At 37.9% G+C, this 21909-nt stretch overlaps 1 protein-coding gene across 1 annotated transcript in view; it reads right to left on the reverse strand.

Moving 5' to 3' along the window:
- Positions 1-21909, reverse strand: part of FLT1 (fms related receptor tyrosine kinase 1) — a 207377-nt gene that overhangs the window by 95763 nt on the left and 89705 nt on the right. Inside the window, exons 12-13 of the mRNA XM_049778458.1 lie at positions 18161-18469; positions 13401-13547 (exon numbers count right to left, since the gene is read on the reverse strand). Coding sequence (XP_049634415.1) covers positions 13401-13547; positions 18161-18469 — 456 coding nt within the window. The remainder of the gene's footprint in view (positions 1-13400; positions 13548-18160; positions 18470-21909) is intronic.

Below are 21909 nucleotides of genomic sequence, written 5' to 3' on the forward strand. Positions count from 1 at the left end.
CCATTTGACGTTAGGTAAATAGCACTGTAGTCCATAAAAGAGCAAAGCCAAAAAAAAAAAAAATCAGAAACAAAAAAACAAAAAAAAAACCGTGTTTTTTCCTATCAGTCAAAGAAAATAACTAAATAAGTTCTGGAAACATATACCATAGTAGAGTGTGTAACTACTAAAAAGAATAAGGCAAACAGTGTGTACTGACTTAGAAAACCCTCCAGGATTTATTGTGACAAAAGAATTCATAAAACAACACAGGATGATAGTAACTGAAATTTATTTCTGAGATGTTGCTTTTTCAGATAGCTTCACTTCTGGTCATTTGCTATTATTCGTCATGCTTTCTTTTTTTTTTCATAATTGCTGTTATTGCTTTCTTTTCGTTTCTTTCTTCTTTCTTCCTTTCTTCTCTTTCTTTCTCTTTCTTTCTTTCTTTCTTTTCTTCTTCCTTCCTTCCTTCCTTCCTTCCTTCCTTCCTTCCTTCCTTCCTTCCTTCCTTCTTTCTTTCTTTCTTTCTTTCTTTCTTTCTTTTCTTTTCTTTCTTTTCTTTTCTTTTTTTTTTTTGTTTTGTTTTTTTTTTTTTGGCCACACTTTGCAGTGTTCAGGCATTACTCCTATCTCTGAGCTCAGAAATTACTCCTGGCAGGCCCGAGGGACCAAGCTGGGGATGCAGAGGATCAAACCCAGATTAGCCACATGCAAAAAAAAAATACACCTCCCACTGTACTCCCACACTAGCAGTTATTGCTTTTTAATAGGATACAGCATGCTTAGAGTTTTGTTTGTTAAATTTATTACCTGCATTTTTCCATTAAAATCCAAATTCTATTCTCTAGTTTCAGCACCTAGTATATTCCTGGCACAGAGTTTGCCACAATTCAAAGTGTGGTGCTCAGGGTATATGTTTTTATTTCTGGCTCTGTGCTCAGGATAGCTCTGATGATGTGTTGATGCCTGGCAACTATATGGTGCTGGGGCTCAAAGCCAGGCCTCACACAAGCTAAGTCTGCACTGAGTTCATAGAACTATCTCCCAAATTCTAATTTTATTTAAAATAAAATTTAGAGGAAGAACTTGTTTGAGCCACATCAGTGGCTTACACATGTTGCTGGAGGTTAAAGCCAGGTTAGTACCATGTGAGGTAAGACCCTTAAATCCTGTTCTTTATCTCTGGCCCATTTAATGCTACATTTTAGATTAAACAATTATACCCAAATTATAGCCCATATAGTGGTCAGTCAAAGCACCATAGAAGCCCCATAAAAAGGCCTCTGTGATGGCCCCCAAACTAAAATACAAACAAACAACCCCCTCCAAATAATAAAGCACAATTTTGTTTGAAAATTCAAGAGTACTTTTTGCTTGTTCATTTTGTTTTGGGACCACATCCAGTGATGCTTGGGGCTTACTCCTGGCTATGTATTCAGGGGCCACTTCTGGTAGGACACGGGGTATTATATATGTGATGCTGGAAATTAAACCAAGTTCAGCTGTGTGTAAGGCAAATAAATGTCTTACACACTGTACTATCTCTCTGACCCTCAAGTGGAATTTTTATTTGGTTGTGGTAGGGGATCTCATTCAGACACTTTGTGGAACATGAGCCTAGGAATTAAACCCGAAGCCCATGAAAGGCATGTGGCCTACTACTGAGCTACCTCTCTTGCCTGCAAAAGGACTTAACCTTTTTAAATTTGTGTGGTGTTGGGTGACACATAGCAGTGCTGAGGTATTATGTGGTTCCAGGGATTGTTCCCCAGATCTTCAACTTGCAAAACATGTGCTTCGGTCCACTGAGCTCTCCCTCCTTTCAAAGGACTTTCTCAAAGACATAATGAAGCTTAAACACTTGAAGGACCCCTACTATCTATCTGCACAAATTTGTGTTGCCAAATGTAAGAACCCACAGTGGGTCTTATGCACAGTAACTTTCAGGTGGTTTTCAGCAGATGGAGTGCTACATGGGATGAGATGTGATGCGGAAAATTCAACTGTATAGTTGAATTAGGATAGAGCAGGGTGTTGTTTCTATTTTTAAATGTGTGTGTGTTTTAGACTCAACTAGGCTGAAATGTAATGAAGAGATACATGTTGGGACCTAGCTTGAATCTTCTTAATAAACCCTTACTAATTTCTAATACAAAATGGAATTGCATTTATGGGTTACTTGACTTTTCTGGCTAAAAACGATAGAATTCTCTGGTTGAACAAGTCAAATTAAACATAATCAAGTCATAGCAGGCTTGTAGTAAGTGCATGGAGGAAAAGGTCTCCAGTTGTTCACCAGGGCTGCAGCTTGGAATCCTGGGTAGGTGCACCTCTTAAATGTACTTTTCATTGTGCCCCTCTCACAACTCTTTCTGTATTCCACTTTCTCTTCACTGTCCAAATGGAAGTTTATTCTTAGAGGAGAACTGGGTTCTCTAGTGAATTCTGGATAATTAGAATACACTGATTGTCAGAGGTGCAAATAAAGCTTGAGGACTGGTTGGAGAGGCTGGCAGCAGCGTGGCTCCCTCTGTGTAGGCACCATAGAGCCTGACTGCCCAGATACTTACTGAGGCTGGAACAGAGAGGAGATGCCCTGAGGAAACTTCACAGGGTGCGTCAGCTCAGTGGGTTGGGAGTGATGGGTTCCTAAAGAAAGCACCCCTTCCCCACCCTCTGAGTACTGAAGAATCATACACACATTTAAGGGGGTGCTTTTCTTAGTATGTATCACAAGAGCGGATTGCACAAGAAAGAAGAGGCATTATGACTACTCAAACTTTGCAAAAGAGAATTGGTATTTCTGAATTTCATTATTCTTAAGAAATCAAAGTCATGATTCCAATTGCCTGAGGATGAGAGTTATCATTTCTGCCCCCCCCCCCTTATTTTTTCAGGCTATACACCACTGTACTCAGAGCTTATTCCAGGTTTTGCACCAGGGATAGAACCAGGATTGGATGCAAGTAAGGCAAACACTCTATCCGTTGTACTATCTCCAAGTCCTCCTCTACTGAGTCTTAAACTTTGGTATGTAAGATACCACTATGCAGTTCTGATGGGAGTCTATACCTTTCTAGGACAGTAGGTCAACATGATGGGAACCTGGTACTTCTAAGTGCAGCTATTTGGGGTCAGTGAGTTAGTTGTGACAGACCATCCATTCCTTTGAGGTCACTAAATTATTCTAATGACCAAGATCTCATTATTGATCATGTGTGAGATTAATTCTAGTTCTAGCCTCAAACTTCTTAAGATAAGCTTTATTGTTTCTAAAACCTTTGTAGTTTAAATCTTTAAATATTGCTTAAAACATTTTTTGTTGTCATAGCATCTTTGTTTAAATAATCACTTGGTGATGGGTTCTCAGTTTAGGCAGGTTTTATTAAAACAATCAGGTCAAGCTTGCCTTCTGTTCTAAGTTTTTTTTTTCAGAAGAGTGTTTGCTACTTCTTTCACCATTGAATGGGCTTTTCCAGGAACTCCATGTTTTCTGCATTATCACTGTTGAGATGGTTCATGAGTCCATGAGTCCACAACTCAGCGAGAGCCTCTTTCTGCTGTGCCTGCTTAAAGAACTTCTCTTTTCTTCCTCACTGCACCACTATACAGGAAGTTGACCACAGAGCTCTCATTCCCTTCACATCTGCTTGCTCAGCTCTGATATAGCTTTACCTATTTTTTAAGGCCTCCACTAAAAGAGTGTGAAGTAAAAAGGGTCTTCTTAACAGTTTGAAGGAACAGCCAGTCCTTTGAGCAGGTGGCCTGAGTGGGAACTCAAATGCTTTCCAAAGTGACTTCATTCCACTGTCAAACCCTGTCCACTTTGTTTGTTTGTTTGTTTGTTTGTTTTTGGGCCACACCTGGCAGCGCTCAGGGGTTACTCCTGGCTCTATGCTCAGAAATTGCCCCTGGCAGACACAGGGGACCATATGGAATGCCGGGATTCGAACCACCGACCTTCTGAATGAAAGACTAATGCCTTACCTCCATGCTATCTCTCCAGCCCCACCCTGTCCACTTTTAGCACGTTTCAGATCTGTAAAGACTGTTTCAGGCCCCCAGAGCACATGCTTTCCTGGGGCCAAGCGTTAGGAACCTCCTTCTGTTCCTGCCTGATGCCCTTTGACCCACGAATGTCCTACACAGCTTTCTTGAACTTTCTTGAAATTGCCTGTCTTCTCTAGAATGCTGTGCCCCACTGTAAGGCTTTCCTGAGAGGAAATGAGGAGTGAGGAAAAAGGCCATGACTCCCTGCCTTTCTTTCAACAGGCATTTATGGCCACTTGTCTGGGAGGGTGAGTTCTTGTGTGTGCTCTGCTTCCTCTCTCTTATTTTCTTTGGAAGAGTGTAAGTTGTCATTAACAAATAATGACACTCATGGGCCAGACCCTATCAATGACCCAAGGTCACACAAATACTCTGACTTGCTAATGTAAATTCTTTATAGTGTTGTTCAGCCTTGTATAAAAATGACATTCAAGACTCTAAAGGACGTATAGTTTATTCTTAAAGTTTTAAAATTTGGTCTTGCTTCCCCAGGTCTTCCTCTATGATTACTGTTTTTTGTTCTTTCTTAGATTATAACAGTAATATTTTTTTCTATTTCAGTTTTGGAACTACCAGTGAATTGAATTTTAACTTTAATTACCTGTAATCTTTATGCACAAGTTTGTAAAAAAAAATAAATAACAGAGTTGGCATTTTTTTTTTGTGGGGGGAGTCACACCTGGCAGTGCTCAAGGGTTACTCCTGGCTCTACACTCAGAAATCTCTCCTGGCAGGCTCAGAGGATGCCGGGATTTGAACCACCGTCCTTCTGCATGCAAGGCAAATGTCTTACCTCCATGCTATCTCTCCGGCCCCCAGAGTTGACATTTTTGAAGGTATGGACATGAACAAAATAAGAAGCGCAGTCAGAGAATTAGAGTATATTGAATTAACTTCTGGGTTTTCTGCCTCAGATGGGATAGTTTGCATAAAATTTTGAAAACTATGTAGAAGTAAGGAATTATCTCTGGAAAATTAATGAAATTATTTTTGAAAAGTTGTAATAGTTTTAAAGACTAAATAAAGGGAAGAGAGGGATTTTGTAGGGGAGAGAATAGACAAATTAGTATAGTTAAACTCAAATGCTCATTGTATATTAAAACAAAACTTATAGAGATTGTATGTAAAAATATATGTAATAGGGCCTGCAATGTAGATCAGGAGTAGACCACAAAACCACAACCAAAATTCCCCACCATTGTGTCCCTTCTTTGAAGGTTTTTCTCCCCAGTCCTACTTCCTCACACACCTAATTAAAAAAAATTATATGAGATACCTTTTTATAGTCTTCTCTTGGCACTCAAAAATTTGATCAAAAGAAGCAGGGAGAGGGTATTGCTATGATATTTAGGTTTGTCTGATACTTTAATAAAATTATTTAGCTCTTCTTCACCTTTTTTTGCTGTTGGTTTTTTTTGTTTGTTTGTTTTGGGGCCAGACTCGGTGGCGCTCAGGGGTTACTCCTGAGCTGGGATGCTGAGATTCAAATCACCATTGGTCCTGGGTCCGCTGCTTTTTTTTTTTTTTTTAATTTTTTTTTATTTAAACACCTTGATTACATACATGATTGTGTTTGGGTTTCAGTCATAAAAGGAACACCACCCATCACCAGTGCAACATTCCCATCACCCAAGTCCCAAATCTCCCTCCTCCCCACCCAACCCCCGCCTGTACCCTAAACAGGCTCTACATTTCCCTCATACATTCTCAATATTAGGACAGTTCAAAATGTAGTTATTTCTCTAACTAAACTCATCACTCTTTGTGGTGAGCTTCCTGAGGTGAGCTGGAACTTCCAGCTCTTTTCTCTTTTGTGTCTGAAAATTATTATTACAAGGGTGTCTTTCATTTTTCTTAAAACCCATAGATGAGTGAGACCATTCTGCGTTTTTCTCTCTCTCTCTGACTTATTTCACTCAGCATAATAGATTCCATGTACATCCATGTATAGGAAAATTTCATGACTTCATCTCTCCTGACAGCTGCATAATATTCCATTGTGTATATGTACCACAGTTTCTTTAGCCATTCGTCTGTTGAAGGGCATCTTGGTTGTTTCCAGAGTCTTGCTATGGTAAATAGAGCTGCAATGAATATAGGTGTAAGGAAGGGGTTTTTGTATTGTATTTTTGTGTTCCTAGGGTATATTCCTAGGAGTGGTATAGCTGGATCGTATGGGAGCTCGATTTCAAGTTTTTGGAGGAATCTCCATATCGCTTTCCATAAAGGTTGAACTAGACAGCATTCCCACCAGCAGTGGATAAGAGTTCCTTTCTCTCCACATCCCCGCCAACACTGTTTATTCTCATTCTTTGTGATGTGTGCCATTCTCTGGGGTGTGAGGTGGTATCTCATCGTTGTTTTGATTTGCATCTCCCTGATGATTAGTGATGTGGAACATTTTTTCATGTGTCTTTTGGCCATGCGTATTTCTTCTTTGTCAAAGTGTCTGTTCATTTCTTCTCCCCATTTTTTGATGGGGTTAGATGTTTTTTTCTTGTAAAGTTCTGTCAGTGCCTTGTATATTTTGGAGATTAGCCCCTTATCTGATGGGTATTGGGTGAATAGTTTCTCCCACTCAGTGGGTGGCTCTTGTATCCTGGGCACTATTTCCTTTGAGGTGCAGAAGCTTCTCAGCTTAGTATATTCCCATCTGTTAATCGCTGATTTCACTTGCTTGGAGAGTGCAGTTTCCTCCTTGAAGATGCCTGTAATGTCCTGTAGTGTTTTGCCTATGTGCTGTTCTATATATCTTATGGTTTTGGGGCTGATATCGAGGTCTTTAATCCATTTGGATTTTACCTTTGTACATGATGTTAGCTGGGGGTCTAAGTTTAATTTTTTGCAAGTGGCTATCCAATTGTGCCAACACCACTTGTTGAAGAGGCTTTCCCTGCTCCATTTAGGATTTCCTGCTCCTTTATCAAAAATTAGATGGTTGTATCTCTGGGGAACATTTTCTGAGTATTCAAGCCTATTCCACTGATCTGAGGACCTATCCTTATTCCAATACCATGCTGTTTTGATAACTGTTGCTTTGTAGTACAGTTTAAAGTTGGGAAAAGTAATTCCTCCCATATTCTTTTTCCCAATGATTGCTTTAGCTATTCGAGGGTGTTTATTGTTCCAAATGAATTTCAAAAGTGTCTGATCCACTTCTTTGAAGAATGTCATGGGTATCTTTAGAGGGATGGCATTAAATCTGTATAATGCCTTGGGGAGTATTGACATTTTGATGATGTTAATCCTGCCAATCCATGAGCAGGGTATGTGTTTCCATTTCCGTGTGTCCTCTCTTATTTCTTGGAGCAGAGTTTTATAGTTTTCTTTGTATAGGTCCTTCACATATTTAGTCAAGTTGATTCCAAGATATTTGAGTTTGTGTGGCACTATTGTGAATGGGGTTGTTTTCTTAATGTCCATTTCATCCTTATTACTATTGGTATATAGAAAGGCCATTGATTTTTGTGTGTTAATTTTGTAGCCTGCCACCTTGCTATATGAGTCTATTGTTTCTAGAAGCTTTTTGATAGAGTCTTTAGGGTTTTCTAAGTAGAGTATCATGTCATCTGCAAACAGTGAGAGCTTGACTTCTTCCTTTCCTATCTGGATTCCCTTGATATCCTTTTCTTGCCTAATCGCTATAGCAAGTACTTCCAGTGCTATGTTGAATAGGAGTGGTGAGAGAGGACAGCCTTGTCTTGTGCCAGAATTTAGAGGGAAGGCTTTCAGTTTTTCTCCATTGAGGATAATATTTGCCACTGGCTTGTGGTAGATGGCCTTCACTATATTGAGAAAGGTTCCCTCCATTCCCATCTTGCTGAGAGTTTTGATCAAGAATGGGTGTTGGACCTTATCAAATGCTTTCTCTGCATCTATTGATATGATCATGTGGTTTTTATTTTTCTTGTTATTGATGTTGTGTATTATGTTGATAGATTTACGGATGTTAAACCAGCCTTGCATTCCTGGGATGAAACCTACTTGATCGTAGTGGATGATCTTCTTAACGAGGCATTGAATCCTATTTGCCAGGATTTTGTTGAGGATCTTTGCATCTGCATTCATCAGTGATATTGGTCTGTAATTTTCTTTTTTGGTAGCGTCTCTGTCTGGTTTAGGTATCAAGGTGATGTTGGCTTCATAAAAGCTATTTGGAAGTGTTTCTGTTTGTTCAATTTCATGAAAGAGTCTTGCCAAGATTGGCAGTAGTTCCTCTTGGAAAGTTTGATAGAATTCATTAGTGAATCCATCTGGACCTGGGCTTTTGTTTTTCGGCAGACATTTGATTACTGTTTTAATTTCATCAATGGTGATGGGGGTGTTTAGATATGCTACATCCTCTTCCTTCAACCGTGGAAGATTATAAGAGTCCAAGAATTTATCCATTTCTTCCAGGTTCTCATTTTTAGTGGCGTAGAGTTTTTCAAAGTAGTTTCTGATTACCCTTTGAATCTCTGTCATATCAGTAGTGATCTCTCCTTTTTCATTCCTGATACGAGTTATCAAGTTTCTCTCTCTCTCTTTCTTTGTTAGGTTTGCCAGTGGTCTATCAATCTTGTTTATTTTTTCAAAGAACCAACTTCTGCTTTCGTTGATCTTTCGGATTGTTTTTTGAGTTTCCACTTCGTTGATTTCTTCTCTCAGCTTTGTTGTTTCCTTCTGTCTTCCTATTCTTGGGTCCTTTTGTTGAGCATTTTCTAGTTCTATTAGCTGTGTCATTAAGCTACTCAGGTAAGCTCCTTCTTCCTTCCTGATGTGTGCTTGCAAAGCTATAAATTTTCCTCTCAGTACTGCTTTTGCTGTGTCCCATAAGTTCTGAGAGTTTGTGTCTTTATTGTCATTTGTTTCCAGGAACCTTTTTATTTCCTCCTTGATTTCATCTCGGACCCACTGGTTATTGAGCATGAGGCTGTTTAACTTCCAGGTGTTAAAGTGTTTCTTCTGAGTCCCTTTGGAGTTCACAAATAATTTCAGAGCCTTGTGGTCAGCGAAGGTAGTCTGCAAAATTTCTATCCTCTTGATCTTATGGAGGTATGTTTTATGTGCCAGCATGTAGTCTATCCTGGAGAATGTCCCATGTACATTGGAGAAGAATGTGTATCCAGGTTTCTGGGGATGGAGTGTCCTATATATATCCACTAGGCCTCTTTCTTCCATTTCTCTCCTCAGGTCTAGTATATTCTTGTTGGGTTTCAGTCTGGTTGACCTGTCCAGTGTTGACAAAGCCGTGTTAAGGTCCCCCACAATTATTGTGTTGTTGTTGATGTTATTTTTCAGATTTGTCAACAGTTGTATTAAATATTTTGCTGGCCCCTCATTCGGTGCATATATGTTTAGGAGAGTGAATTCTTCCTGCTCTACGTACCCCTTGATTAATATAAAATGTCCGTCTTTGTCCCTTACAACCTTCCTGAGTATAAAGTTTGCATTATCTGATATTAGTATGGCCACTCCAGCTTTTTTATGGGTGTTGTTTGCTTGGATAACTTTTCTCCAGCCTTTTATTTTGAGTCTATGTTTGTTCTGACTATTCAGGTGCGTTTCTTGTAGGCAGCAGAAGGTTGGATTGAGTTTTTTGATCCATTTAGCCACTCTGTGTCTCTTAACTGGTGCATTTAGTCCATTGACATTGAGAGAAAGAATTGTCCTGGGATTTAACGCCATCTTTATTTCAAAATTTGGTGTGTCTTTTGGGTAGTCTTGTCTTAGATTAAGGTCTTTCAGTTTTTCTCTTAAGACTGGTTTTGTGTCTGTGAAGTTTCTGAGCTGTTTTTTGTCTGTGAAACCATGTATTCTTCCATCAAACCGGAAAGTGAGTTTTGCTGGGTATAGTATTCTGGGTGAAGCATTCATTTCATTCAGTCTTGTCACAATATCCCACCACTGCTTTCTGGCATTGAGCGTTTCTGGTGACAGGTCTGCTGTAAATCTCAGGGAAGCTTGCTTGAACATGATTTCCCCTTTTGATCTTGCTGTTTTCAGAATTCTGTCTCTATCTGTGGGATTTGTCATTGTGACTAGGATGTGTCTTGGGGTGGTTTTTCTGGGGTCTCTTTTGGTTGGTACTCTTCGGGCATGCAGGATTTGATCACATATATTCTTTAGCTCTGGAAGTTTCTCTTTAATGATGTTCTTGACCATTGATTCTTCCTGGAAATTTTCTTCCTGGGTCTCTGGGACTCCAATGATTCTTAAGTTGTTTCTGTTGATCTTATCATAGACTTCTATTTTCGTCTGTTCCCATTCTTTGACTAATTTTTCCATTGTCTGCTCATTTGCTTTAAGTTTTTTGTCCAATCTCTCCTGCTGTATGGAATTGTTATGTATCTCATCTTCCACAGCACCAAGTCTATTCTCAGCTTCTGATACCCTGTCCCAGAGCTTATCCATTTTGTCATTCACTTCGTTTACTGAGTTTTTCAGGCCTGTTAGTTGACATGTTATTTCAGTTTGGAGTTTTGTCATTTCTGCCTTCATATTTTCTTGGTTCTTATTAGTGTTCTGTTCAACTCGATCCATGGTTTCTTGGAGTCTGTTGAGCACCTTCCATATTGCTAGTCTAAAGTCCTTATCTGAGAGGTTGATTAGTTGTTCAGTCATTATCTGGTCCTCAGAATTGTCATCTTCATTCTCTATGTCTGATGCTGGCCTGCGTTGTTTCCCCATTGTCACACTTGTATTGTGGGTTTTTCTACGTGTTGTGGTGGTATTCATTGTCTATATGATGTAGGCAGCACACTCCTCTGGCTCCTCTCTTTCTGGATGGGCTGACTTGCCTCTAAGGGAGGGGAGTCCTCCGTGGATGAAGCCTCACACTGGGTCAAATCTTAGGCCCGAGCATGCAACAGAGAAGACAGTCCAGAGAGAAATGTTTGCTTCTGTGATATAGCGCCGTTCTTAGTGTGATTTTTTCTTCTTGTTGCAATGGAGTTCTTTCCTTAGAAAGAGTGCACGGCCGCGTAGCGAAGCGGAGCAGCCGTGCTCCTCTGAGCCTCTTTTTGCCCCACTCGCAAGAGTTTCACGCAAGAGGACAGTAGACAGACATAGACAGGTCACACTCACAGTCTTTCACAGCTGAGCCCCACTGGGCCGGTGTACTTTCGCGGATTTTCCCCGCCTGGTGTCACACACAGGGAGCCAGCTTTTGCAGAGGTTAGCCGGTTTTTATGCTCTCTCCGCTGCTTTTTAATCATTTTTGACTACTCCTTAAACAATAAATGAGGTGGGTCAGAATACCTGAATACCTGAATTTAATAAGCAATCACTTGGTCAGCTTAGTTACATACTCTCAGGGAAACCTTTCCATATTCTTGTATAGCCAGTGTCACCCCAGTTTTATCAAAAAGGAAATAGAAGCTCTAAGAATAAGAATAAGTGAGTTGTTTAAATTCTCCACTGAGGGTATTGTCAAGATTGGCTTCTAAGCCCCTCGTCAACTTTTCCCATTTGTAGTAGTTACATTGCTTTTCCTCTAGTCTCAGAATGGCCATGAGCTCTCCAACCTGGTTCATCTGTAACTCCCTCTCCACACACCCCTCACCCCCATTTACCATATACAAGTGCAACTAGAGCCAAATTTACAAGTTTTCAAGAACCATCTAACACAATGGTAAGATTTCATAAAAGAGATTTTGTGATTCAGTAACTTGGGGAATATGGAACTTTTAAGGTTTAAACCATAGCTCATTTGAGTTTTTTGATACACGTCTTCTTATACTATAATTCTGAATCTCTAAAGGGAAGTGTTACAAGAGTATTTCACAAGTTCTTATTTATTTATGTGTCCATTTATCCTTTCATTTCAGTACAATGCTTCAAGAAATTAATTTTCTATTAAACTGCTTACCCTATTTTATTTATTTTATTTTATTTTATTTTGTCCACAACCAGTGATGCTCAGGTTTTACTCCTGGCTATACACTCAGAAATTGCTTCTAGCTTGGGGACCATATAGAACACTGGGAATCGAACCAGGTCCATCCTGTATTGGTTGCATGCAAGGCAAATGCCCTACCGCTATGCTATTGCTCTGGCCTTGAAAATGCTTATCTTTATAGTATGTCAATCTTGGCTAACTAAATTTATTTTTTTGAACTAAATTTTTTCTTTTACAAACAAGATTAAAGATATTTCAAAGTCTTTTTTATTTAAAAAATTCTGATTATTTTTTTATTTATTCCCCACCAAGTATAGTTTGTGCTACTAAATAAAGCTACTATGATTTTCAAAAAAAAATAATAAAACCTTAACTGACTGCCATGAATTATGCTAGGTTCTGAGGATAGAGGCAAAAGAAACAAATAAGACAAAGATTCCAACTGAATACATGGTATGATGATAACATACAATAATTGCAAGATCATTAGAAATAGGTATAGGCAATACAGCCATGTGTGACTCTTTGATTAGAAAGCAACTTAGTAAGATAGACTAGAAACATCTATAGTTGTCATGGATGTACTGACTCCTCTTTGCAGGAATTGTGAAGGTTTTCTAGAAGGTGATCTCCTTATTTTATTTGAGATCTACTGGGATGGTTAGGTATTATAGGAATAGAAGGTGCTCTAGGCAGTAGAGACACAATACTCAAAAAAAGAATCTGGGGATTGAAGTAGCATAACCTGTTTTATGCTAACCTGTAGGAGTCTGGCAATTGGTAGAATGTGAAGTTCAAGGCTAGGGAGGATGAACAAGAAGTTATATAAACGTTCGTTGTTCTTCTGTATGAATTTAGATAATAAAGAGTGGAAATAACTTGGTGGCACCAGCCAGGAAACCATGTAGATGTCTAGGGGAGATTATGAGCACCTGAACCAAGAAAGCAGAGAAGAGGAGGTATCTGAGAAATACTTAGTATTTAGTAGGTATAAAGTGGTGATCGAATGAAGAGCAGGGTGGAGGAGACATTATTATTTAATCATTTGTTTGATAAAGAATAGGATGACAGTGCCAGAGGAGCATAGGATGTAATCAATTCTGGATTTGTTGAGTGTAAAGTCTTCACCTTTCAAAGGTAAAGATCTTAAAATTGGGATGGTTAGGTTATAACCCTTTTTGTGCAACAAATTTGAATGGAGATTTCAGTTGGAGTTTTAGATTCACATTTAAAGGCTTTTTGATTTTGGTCATGAGTAAGTGTCGATTACACTTTAAGGACCTGGATTTGATCTCTCACACTGCATATCCCCCACCTCCAAGCCTCTAGTAAAGAGAAAGGGGCTCTCCTAGTCCTCATTTGAGATCGTTGTAGTAAATCGCAAGAATCTATCAGAAGCTCTATCAGAACAGGTTCTAGCTACGTGGAAGGAAGAACTACCAGGGAAAAGGGGTTGATGAAAAAGAAAACACAAGAACAAGTCTCTTACCAGGATCTTGCTGTATTTGGTGGTTGTTTTTGAACCAGGTTATCTGAGGCTCGGGTACCCCATTAGCCTGACAGCGTAAGGTGGTAGAGCTGCTGACAGACACAAAGAGATCGCTCAGGTTTCGCAGGAGGTAGGGAGCTTCCTGATCTAGTGAATAAAGAAAGGGAGCTGTTAGTACTTTTATTTATGGTTATTCATACATAGCAACATCTTAAACTGCAATGGCAAGACTTGGCTGAAAGGTTTCATTCATATGTCATACTGACATGAAATTCTTAATTCATTTGTTCCCCAAATTTCTCTTTTCTGGGTAACTTATTATGTTGCTACAACAAATCAAACTTTGTTAAACAGAAGAATATAAAACAGGAGAATAAATAATAATAAACATAAACATAAATATAAAAATAAAAATAAATAAGAAGATTGGATAGTTTTAGATTGCTTTTCTTCCTATCTTCTCTTTCTGAAGAATATCTTTTCTACATTTTCAGAGCTTTCAATGAAAACCAAGATTCTGTACTCAGTCTTACAATGATTTTTTACATACATATGCATCATTCTAGTGACAAGCTAATATGATTCTGGATGCTTATTGATGTTTGTGAGGGCATATGTGTTACTCTACTGTTGTAACCCCCACTGTAAGGCAGCAGACCAAACAGGAGAATTTCTTGAAAGTTTTATTGATTTCTTTCTTTTTCCACCCCTTTCCCCAATGCAAGCACCCGAAGGATTAATTCAAGAGGCAGAGGCACAGATTTGTAGTTTTTGTACTATATAATAGTACAAATATTGTATTTTATATTATTTTCTCTTAAAACATACAAATATGATACAATACAATTTATTTTTAATAAAATGTCAACCAATATAGTACAACAAAATGAATTTCATACATAAAGATGCAATACATGACAACATTAAAATCCCACATAGCAATGAGGGTCCCCCAAGGCCACCCACAAGCCAGTGTCGCTAGTTAAGGTGTAGTCAGTCCTGCTGATGGGTTTACATTCTAGGTAGGCGGGTGCTGGAGTGGTAGCTCAAGCTTCCATGGGAAAAAGACTGAAAAACAACTAATGTCTTTCCCACCTTCCCAAATCATCCTTTCCCCCGCTTGTGGCAAATTCTGGAACAGAAATCAAAAGAGTTTCGGCATCACTTACGCATTCTGCGTCACTGGTTTCAATTATACAGTATATGCTTTCTCTGACCATTTTTTGATTTTCTCATTTTATTGTACTAAAACTGTGAAAGCAGCTTAGGAGTGATTACAAAGCTCTAAGAGATGACACATTGCAATGGCTTTGACTCCAGGTCTCTGCAGGATTCTGCCGAGTCCCCTTTCTCTTTTTATTCCTGCAGGGAAACTCTCAATATTAGCATTCATGACAGCAATTTAAAAATCTCAAGTTTAGAAATCAATTTAGAAATCTCAAATGTATATCGATCACATAACTTTTATAAATGTTGACATAGAATATAACATGGCAGGGTTATTCTCTGTTAGGATACAGACTTCTTCAATTTTGACTTCCATAGCTTATTAGACTATTCAAAACAACATAAAATCTAAGGCAAAAAAATATGAAGGCAGTGCTCTGACTTATAAACTCTTAAACACAGTGTGACATGAATAAATGGCACAGTGATTCTTGACCCTGTTGGCTATCTTTTCTAGACTATCTTGCCCTCTGTAGCAGAACCATTTCAGCATTTCTGCATTTAAGTTCCATGTAAGCTGTCAAAGTGCTTGTCCTACTTGAAAATTCAGCATGTACAAGAACCTTCCATTTTATAATTCTTACATGCTTGATTATTACAATTTAAACATTTTCCATGGTAAAGACCTCAAAAACATCAGTGAAACATGACAAAATAATAAAGATAAATTTTGTTATTACTACTTAGTATTACTACTTAGTATTACTACTATAGTATTAAGTCAATTTTGACAAATCTCATTTAAGACACAGTGCTGGCTCATGAGTTAGACTTTTAATAGTCCCTCTTTAGAATATTTAACTTTGTGTTGCTCACAGACCTTATGCAAGGGAAGTTTGGATACAGAGCAGCAGCGCCCACATTATTTCTATAGCTTTAAACATCATCAACAAACATGATTTGAACTTCCCTGATAGGTGCATTAGAAAACAATGCATTATATAAGAGATGTCTTCAGACAAAAGAAGCATAAAGGACTATGGAAATAAACAGATCTCTCAATAAAATACAAAACAAGTCTAAAACATACAACATTACAGTTCATGGTTTTTTGTTTTTTTGGGTTTTTTTTTGGGTTTTTTTTGGTACCCATTTCTGAACAAAGTTTTCTAACTTGACAGTCTTATGGTTGGCTTATTTCTTAATGACCCAACAACTAAGGACATGTCATGTTTTACTAATCTCTGATGGTCATGATAGTAACTGAATTTAATATTTTAAATAAGAAAGGAACATTGAACCCATATTTTTAAAACTAGGTGACTTATTTGAAAATAGGTAATGGCACTCTAAAACTTAAAGTGGAGCTGATCCCATCACATGAAGAAAATCAAGAATGAATGGAATATGTCTGTTGGTCATCAGTAGCCAAAGCTAAGCTTCACTAAGCTCATTTGCTTTTCAGTGTTATAGTTCCAAACTCTACTAGGTCCCTTCCACACAGTTTCGGTTGTTCTCTTTTAGAGGGACTCAGAACCATGAAGTAGAAGTCCTCTACTTTATTTCAATCATTTTCTGATTAGAATCAGTTTGCCTAGTCCTTGCTTTTCCCTTCACTGCAGTGTTCACTAATAAATACCCAAACCTCTTTTTTTGTTTTTGTTTTTGTTTTTTTCCCAAACCTCTTTTTAAAAATCTTCTGGAAGGATTAATTTTGCAACTGGCAATTAAATTACTCTATGAAATTCTTAACATGATCTCTTCTAAATACAACTTTGCCCTCTGCCACAAAAATTGCAGTTGTAATGTGGCAGGGAAGAAAAGGAGAGCCACGGCATATCCAGCTCACCATTTTAAGACAAGCAGTTCCTTCAGCAGCCTACTTTAGTTTTAGTATAAAGTGGAGGCCCCAAATTCTGGGGGTGCTAAGGAACTATTTCCTGAGAGAACAGTGAGCATTATAATGAACAAAGACACTAGTCCAAAAGAGCCATAGGTAAATTTTAAGATACAATCGATTATTCTTTCCCTTGGGCTGACAACTTCCAGGTTGCTAATTGTTTTCAGAGCATTTGGGACTTCATAAAACTGGCATTCTGGGGAAATGCTATTGTTTACTCTTTCATACTTGACAAAAGCAATTCCCATGTGAAAGACAAGTTTAGCCGTGGGACTGAGTCTGTTACCTAAAGAAGGAAACAGACTGGTGTGTTCCCAAGCCTGAAAAGTTGTCACGTTGTCACCTCCTATAACACAGTCTAGCCACTGTGTTCTTTACCGTGGGTATTTTGATCATTATAGTCTGTTTTTCAATCATTCATACAAGCCACATACAATAAATCATAAATAAAAATGACAAAATGCACATTAAGTTGGTGAAGAAGTCAAAATTCTCTCAAATAAAACAAAATGAGATTACAATATCTTGATTTCAGAGTTAAGAACTTCTAAAAGACTAAATTCTGCTTTCATTAGATTTACCCTTTTTCAAATTTAGATCTTATGAATCTCATTATTATTAAGATTTTATAAATCTTATTTTATAAATCTTATGCTTTGGGAAGGTAAATTTTTAGATGAACAAAGTTTGACATATACTGTCTCTGCTCACAATAGCCTATATTTCCTTGATAGAATGTCCTACATCTTTGAATGTCAACAATTAAACAGCATAACCAGGGAAACCAAATATTTCCATCTAAAACCTACCCATTTTCTCTTAGGTGCTATCAATGACTATATAGTCCACTCAGAGACAAAGGGGAGAAAATCCTTTTCTGAACTTGTCCATTAGCTACCCAGAATTGTATGACAAGAGAAAATTGAGTTTATTGGGTAGATTTCCATCATTCTTACTGTGATAAAGCTTTAACATCTTTGAATTACACCAACATTTTGCACCCCTAGAGTCCAGTTTAGAAACTCCAGTGGAATATTAATGTGCTTAATTGTTAAAAACAAAAGCATTTTCAAATAAATAAGTATTATAACTTGCTATCTGGGTGCTATTTACAAATCAAGAGCAGATGCAATAGTAGGAAATGAAACCAGGCAAAGGTCCGAGCAGAGTTTTAAATTCAACTGTATTCATTCTGAGGTTGAAAATGAGCTTATTCATGTCCATCTTTGGCAAACCTTCATTTGCTTAAATTATTTTCAGTTTGTGCAGCTTTCAGAACTTAAAAATAAAAAGAAGTTGGCATCAAAGTGGAAGGAAAGGATCAGTCCCAAGTTGTGTATCAGGCAGGAGAAGATAGCGGAAAGCACAAAAACAGAAAAGGCACTGCAGGATCCTCCAAATCCAAACGCGCACCCAGTTGGCCTGGGAGAGCCTCAGCCTGATCGGGGAGCCCAGAGCTGGGACTAGGGGAGTCTCATTATTATTCCTATCAACTCCAAACTCATTTTGGGAGGAGCATCTCCTCTGAGCTGGAAAGTTAGCAACAGTGACAATAAATCAAGGTGATATGAGACAACTGTTACTTTTTAAGGAGTCCTTTAATGTTTTACATTACTTTGTGTGGTACAATCATTTCTTGTGCTTTTAAATTTGGAGATCCGAGAGAAAACAGCCTTTTTGTTGCAGTGCTCACCTCTAATTGTAACTTCTTTCTTCTGCAGGGTTTCTTCCCCTGTATATATATTCCTGGCTCTGCAGGCATAGGTGCCTGAATCTTCCAGGGAAACATTCTTGATGACAAGTTTAAGAGTAATGGAGTATTCATTCGTGACGGCCATTTTTTGCTTGCTAATACTGTGATGCATTGTTCGGTTATTGACTGTTCGGAGCAAAATCCAAATAATGTCTTTGTATAAGAACTTGTTAACTGTGCAAGACAGTTTCAGGTCCTCTCCTTCCGTGGGCATTTTTTCCAAGTTAATATGAAATCCATTTGGCACATCTATGCAAGAAGAATAAAAAAAAATTCAGTTTATAATAAAATCACATCTTCTCATGAAATATCCAAGCTTTTAAGAACTGTACCTACAATTTCTCAGTATCAGTTTGAAATCTGGAGTATTTTTCTACTTTAGGGGAACTCATCAAATGCAGGAGGTATGAATGAGCTAAGTTCATTCCATCAAAATTTAGTTATAAGAAGAGGAAGTCTAAGCAAGGAAACTCAAAGTCTGAATTGGAAACTTCAATCAATGCCACTTAAATCCTGAGTGTTCAGTCAAAAGTAATGGCCTTCTCAATTCCACCATGAACATGAATAGAATACTCCTCAGATTGCTGTTCCTGGACCTTCCCTGCACTCGCCTGGCACAGGGGACAGATAAGGAAGCACTTGGTCACTAGCTTTGGCCTCCTTTGGGGTGACAGTTCAACTTAGCAACTATTTAATTTTATTTTATCACAGACAATAAAATTGGAAGAGTTCAAAGTGGGGAGTCTAGGAAGAGGTGTGCAGAGAATAATTTTTCAAGTAAGATTTACTCTAAAAAGCATAGGAAACATTTGTATTATCATTAAAAACCATTTTCTCTCATGTCTATTTTCAACTACCAATTCCCAAATCACAAGTCTTTTTACCAACACTGAATTCTCCTCAGAGCTTTCTTACCCTGGCTCATTATTTAGCTTTTGTTCTGAGAGTTCCTCAATCTCATTTGGGATCATTTAACCAGAGGATTAAAAAAATCATTGGTTACTGGCCCTGAATTGACCTGCTCTGAAAAACCTCCCTTACTTGTTAATAGTGGAAGATCAGTATTTGAGCAATGAATTTGGGCCAACATTTTACAAAGTACTTTGAAGATGAAAAGCTCTATGTTGTGCTGTTATTATTATTATCCTTTGCACACAAAGCTCTAAAGAAACCTTTAAACCTTAAGGGACAATAGTCCAAAATTAGATACCATATCAACTCTTTCCTAAATCTCACTTTGCTTGTTTTTCTGATTTTTCTGGGCTTTGGCTTTATTATAAAGTGTCACGTCTGAAGAAATGCCAAAGTATTCAATTGAAACCTGGGAGTGGGTGGTAACAGAGGCTTATGAAGCTGTCAGTGTTTGGAGAGAGGAGAAAGAGAAGAATGAGAGAGAGAGAAGAGAGAGGAGTAAGAGAGGGAGAGAGAGGGAGAACAAGAGGGAGAGAGACAGAGAAAGAGAGAGAGCTTTTAAAATGAAAATCTAAGAATGTGTCAGAAAATGCAGAAGCAACTCTGATGGTCATTTTTAACACAAAAATAAGGTTTCAGAAATACTCTCTTTAGTTCAGCAAATTTTTATATATGGAACATTTTCAAAGTTTGGAGGGCAAAACATTAACAATTATCATTTACGCAGATACCACAATAGATATTATATACAGTGAGTGCAATTAAATAATTTCTTAAAAGATCTCAGACTTTCCATCTCCATGGTTTCATCCTGGTCATTATAACCCAGGCGAGACCAAGTAACACCACTGAGATCATGTAGAGAGTTTCTATTTACTTTAGTGATTTGAAACTTCCTGTGGAAATAGCTCACAGGTTTCCTGATGGAAGATTTTGTTTATCTTTGCCAAGCACCACCAGGAATCTCAAAATAAAATGCATTTAGTGACATTGGGAAACCAGGGAGATAAGGCAGAGCTGTTCCTGTTTCACCACCAGTAATTGCTAACACACCCATAGTAATGCTGAGTGCCAACAAAACAGCAAATACACACACATGGGAAGAGAACTAAACAGGGTTTAAAGTATATTTCTCACATGAAAGACAGCTACTAGAGATAACTTGCTGTGTGCTTTCATATAGTCTCCTTGAGCTGATGCTCTATTGCTTAGATCAATCGGCATCAACCTTTTGTACTTTTTGACCCATGGAAGATAATAAATAAAATGTCCTAAGCAAGTTAATGAACCCAGAGGGATTTCTCTTCTTAATTCATGTTCAATTTTTTTTAACTGAGTACAAAAACAGACCCAAGAAAGAATTGTCTCTGAACTATAATAATGAAAACAAGAAATATTCCCACACTTAAGTGTCTGTTGCTTATTCTGTATAATCATCTGGCATAACCAATATCCATCCATGAACCAACGTAACACAATCATGGCATCTTATGAGGTGTCATGAGAAGAATCTGTCTTTAGCCAGAAGACATACTTAACCTTAGGTTAAATTAAAGATTAATTTATTACTATTCCCCAAGGTGCTTATTTGGGGGAAGACCTCTTGACTTGGTCAGATCAAATATGTGGAATGAGTTAAGACAAAGACAAACTAGAAATGAAAAAACGAAGAAGAAATATCAATCATCAACTGAAATCAAGTCTTTTACTGTGGAATAATTAGAACGTTCTAGAAGAGTGATTACCAGAAAATTTGACTGTTTTGAATAGATGCTATGTTTAAGTGAATGCCACAGTTTAGGATTGAAATAGTGAAGAATTCTAATGACCAGAGATGACTGGTTCTTATTTTTTTTTAATTTATTTTTTTTGTTTTTTTGTTTTTTTGGGCCACACCCGGCAGCACTCAGGGGTTACTCCTGGCTCTAGGCTCAGAAATCGCCCCTGGCAGACACAGGGGACCATATGGGATGCCGGGATTCGAACCACTGTCCTTCTACATGAAAGGCAAACGCCTTACCTCCACGCTATCTCTCTGGCCTTATGGTTCTTATTGTTTGAAAGGTGATAGCATCATTTGGAAGTTGTTATACATTTTTAAGAAAGGGATATCATAAGTGCCTAAGTATCTAAATCTGATCTCAAACATACATGGCATATAAAGAAACAAAGCAAGGGAGTAAAGTCTAATGAAAAGAAACTATGGGACTGACTGTGGAACTGAGGTATCAAAGTGGGTGAGAGCTGGTTGTAAGATTGGTGAGGGGTGTGGAAATAAGGTCCATACACCATGCTATATATTACTGACACTTTGGTGGCATGATATGTAGTACTGTATTTATAACACATAAAAACAGTTTTATTTATTTATTTATTTATTTATTTTGGTTTTTGGGTCACACCCGGCAGCGCTCAGGGGTTACTTCTGGCCCTACACTCAGAAATTGCTCCTGGCAGGCTTGGGGGACCATATGGGATGCCGGGATTCGAACCGCTGTCCTTCTGCATGCAAGGCAAACACCTTACCTCCATGCTATCTCTCCAGCCCCTAGTTTTATTTTTTTAATTGTTAAAAAAAGAACTCAAATCTAGTCATTTTTATTTAGAGCAGTTATATATTAGGCTTTTCAAAGCATTATACACTGCATAAATATATATTCATTTTCCAGGGAAAAAATTACATGTAAGGGTAACATTCTTAACAGTATTTAGTCTCATTGCCAGTAAAAATAATTTGTGTGACAAAGATTTAAGGAAAATATGATTTAAAAATAATA

This window comes from Suncus etruscus, chromosome 8, assembly GCF_024139225.1.
Source record: "Suncus etruscus isolate mSunEtr1 chromosome 8, mSunEtr1.pri.cur, whole genome shotgun sequence".
In the NCBI taxonomy this organism is placed as follows: Eukaryota; Metazoa; Chordata; class Mammalia; order Eulipotyphla; family Soricidae; genus Suncus; species Suncus etruscus.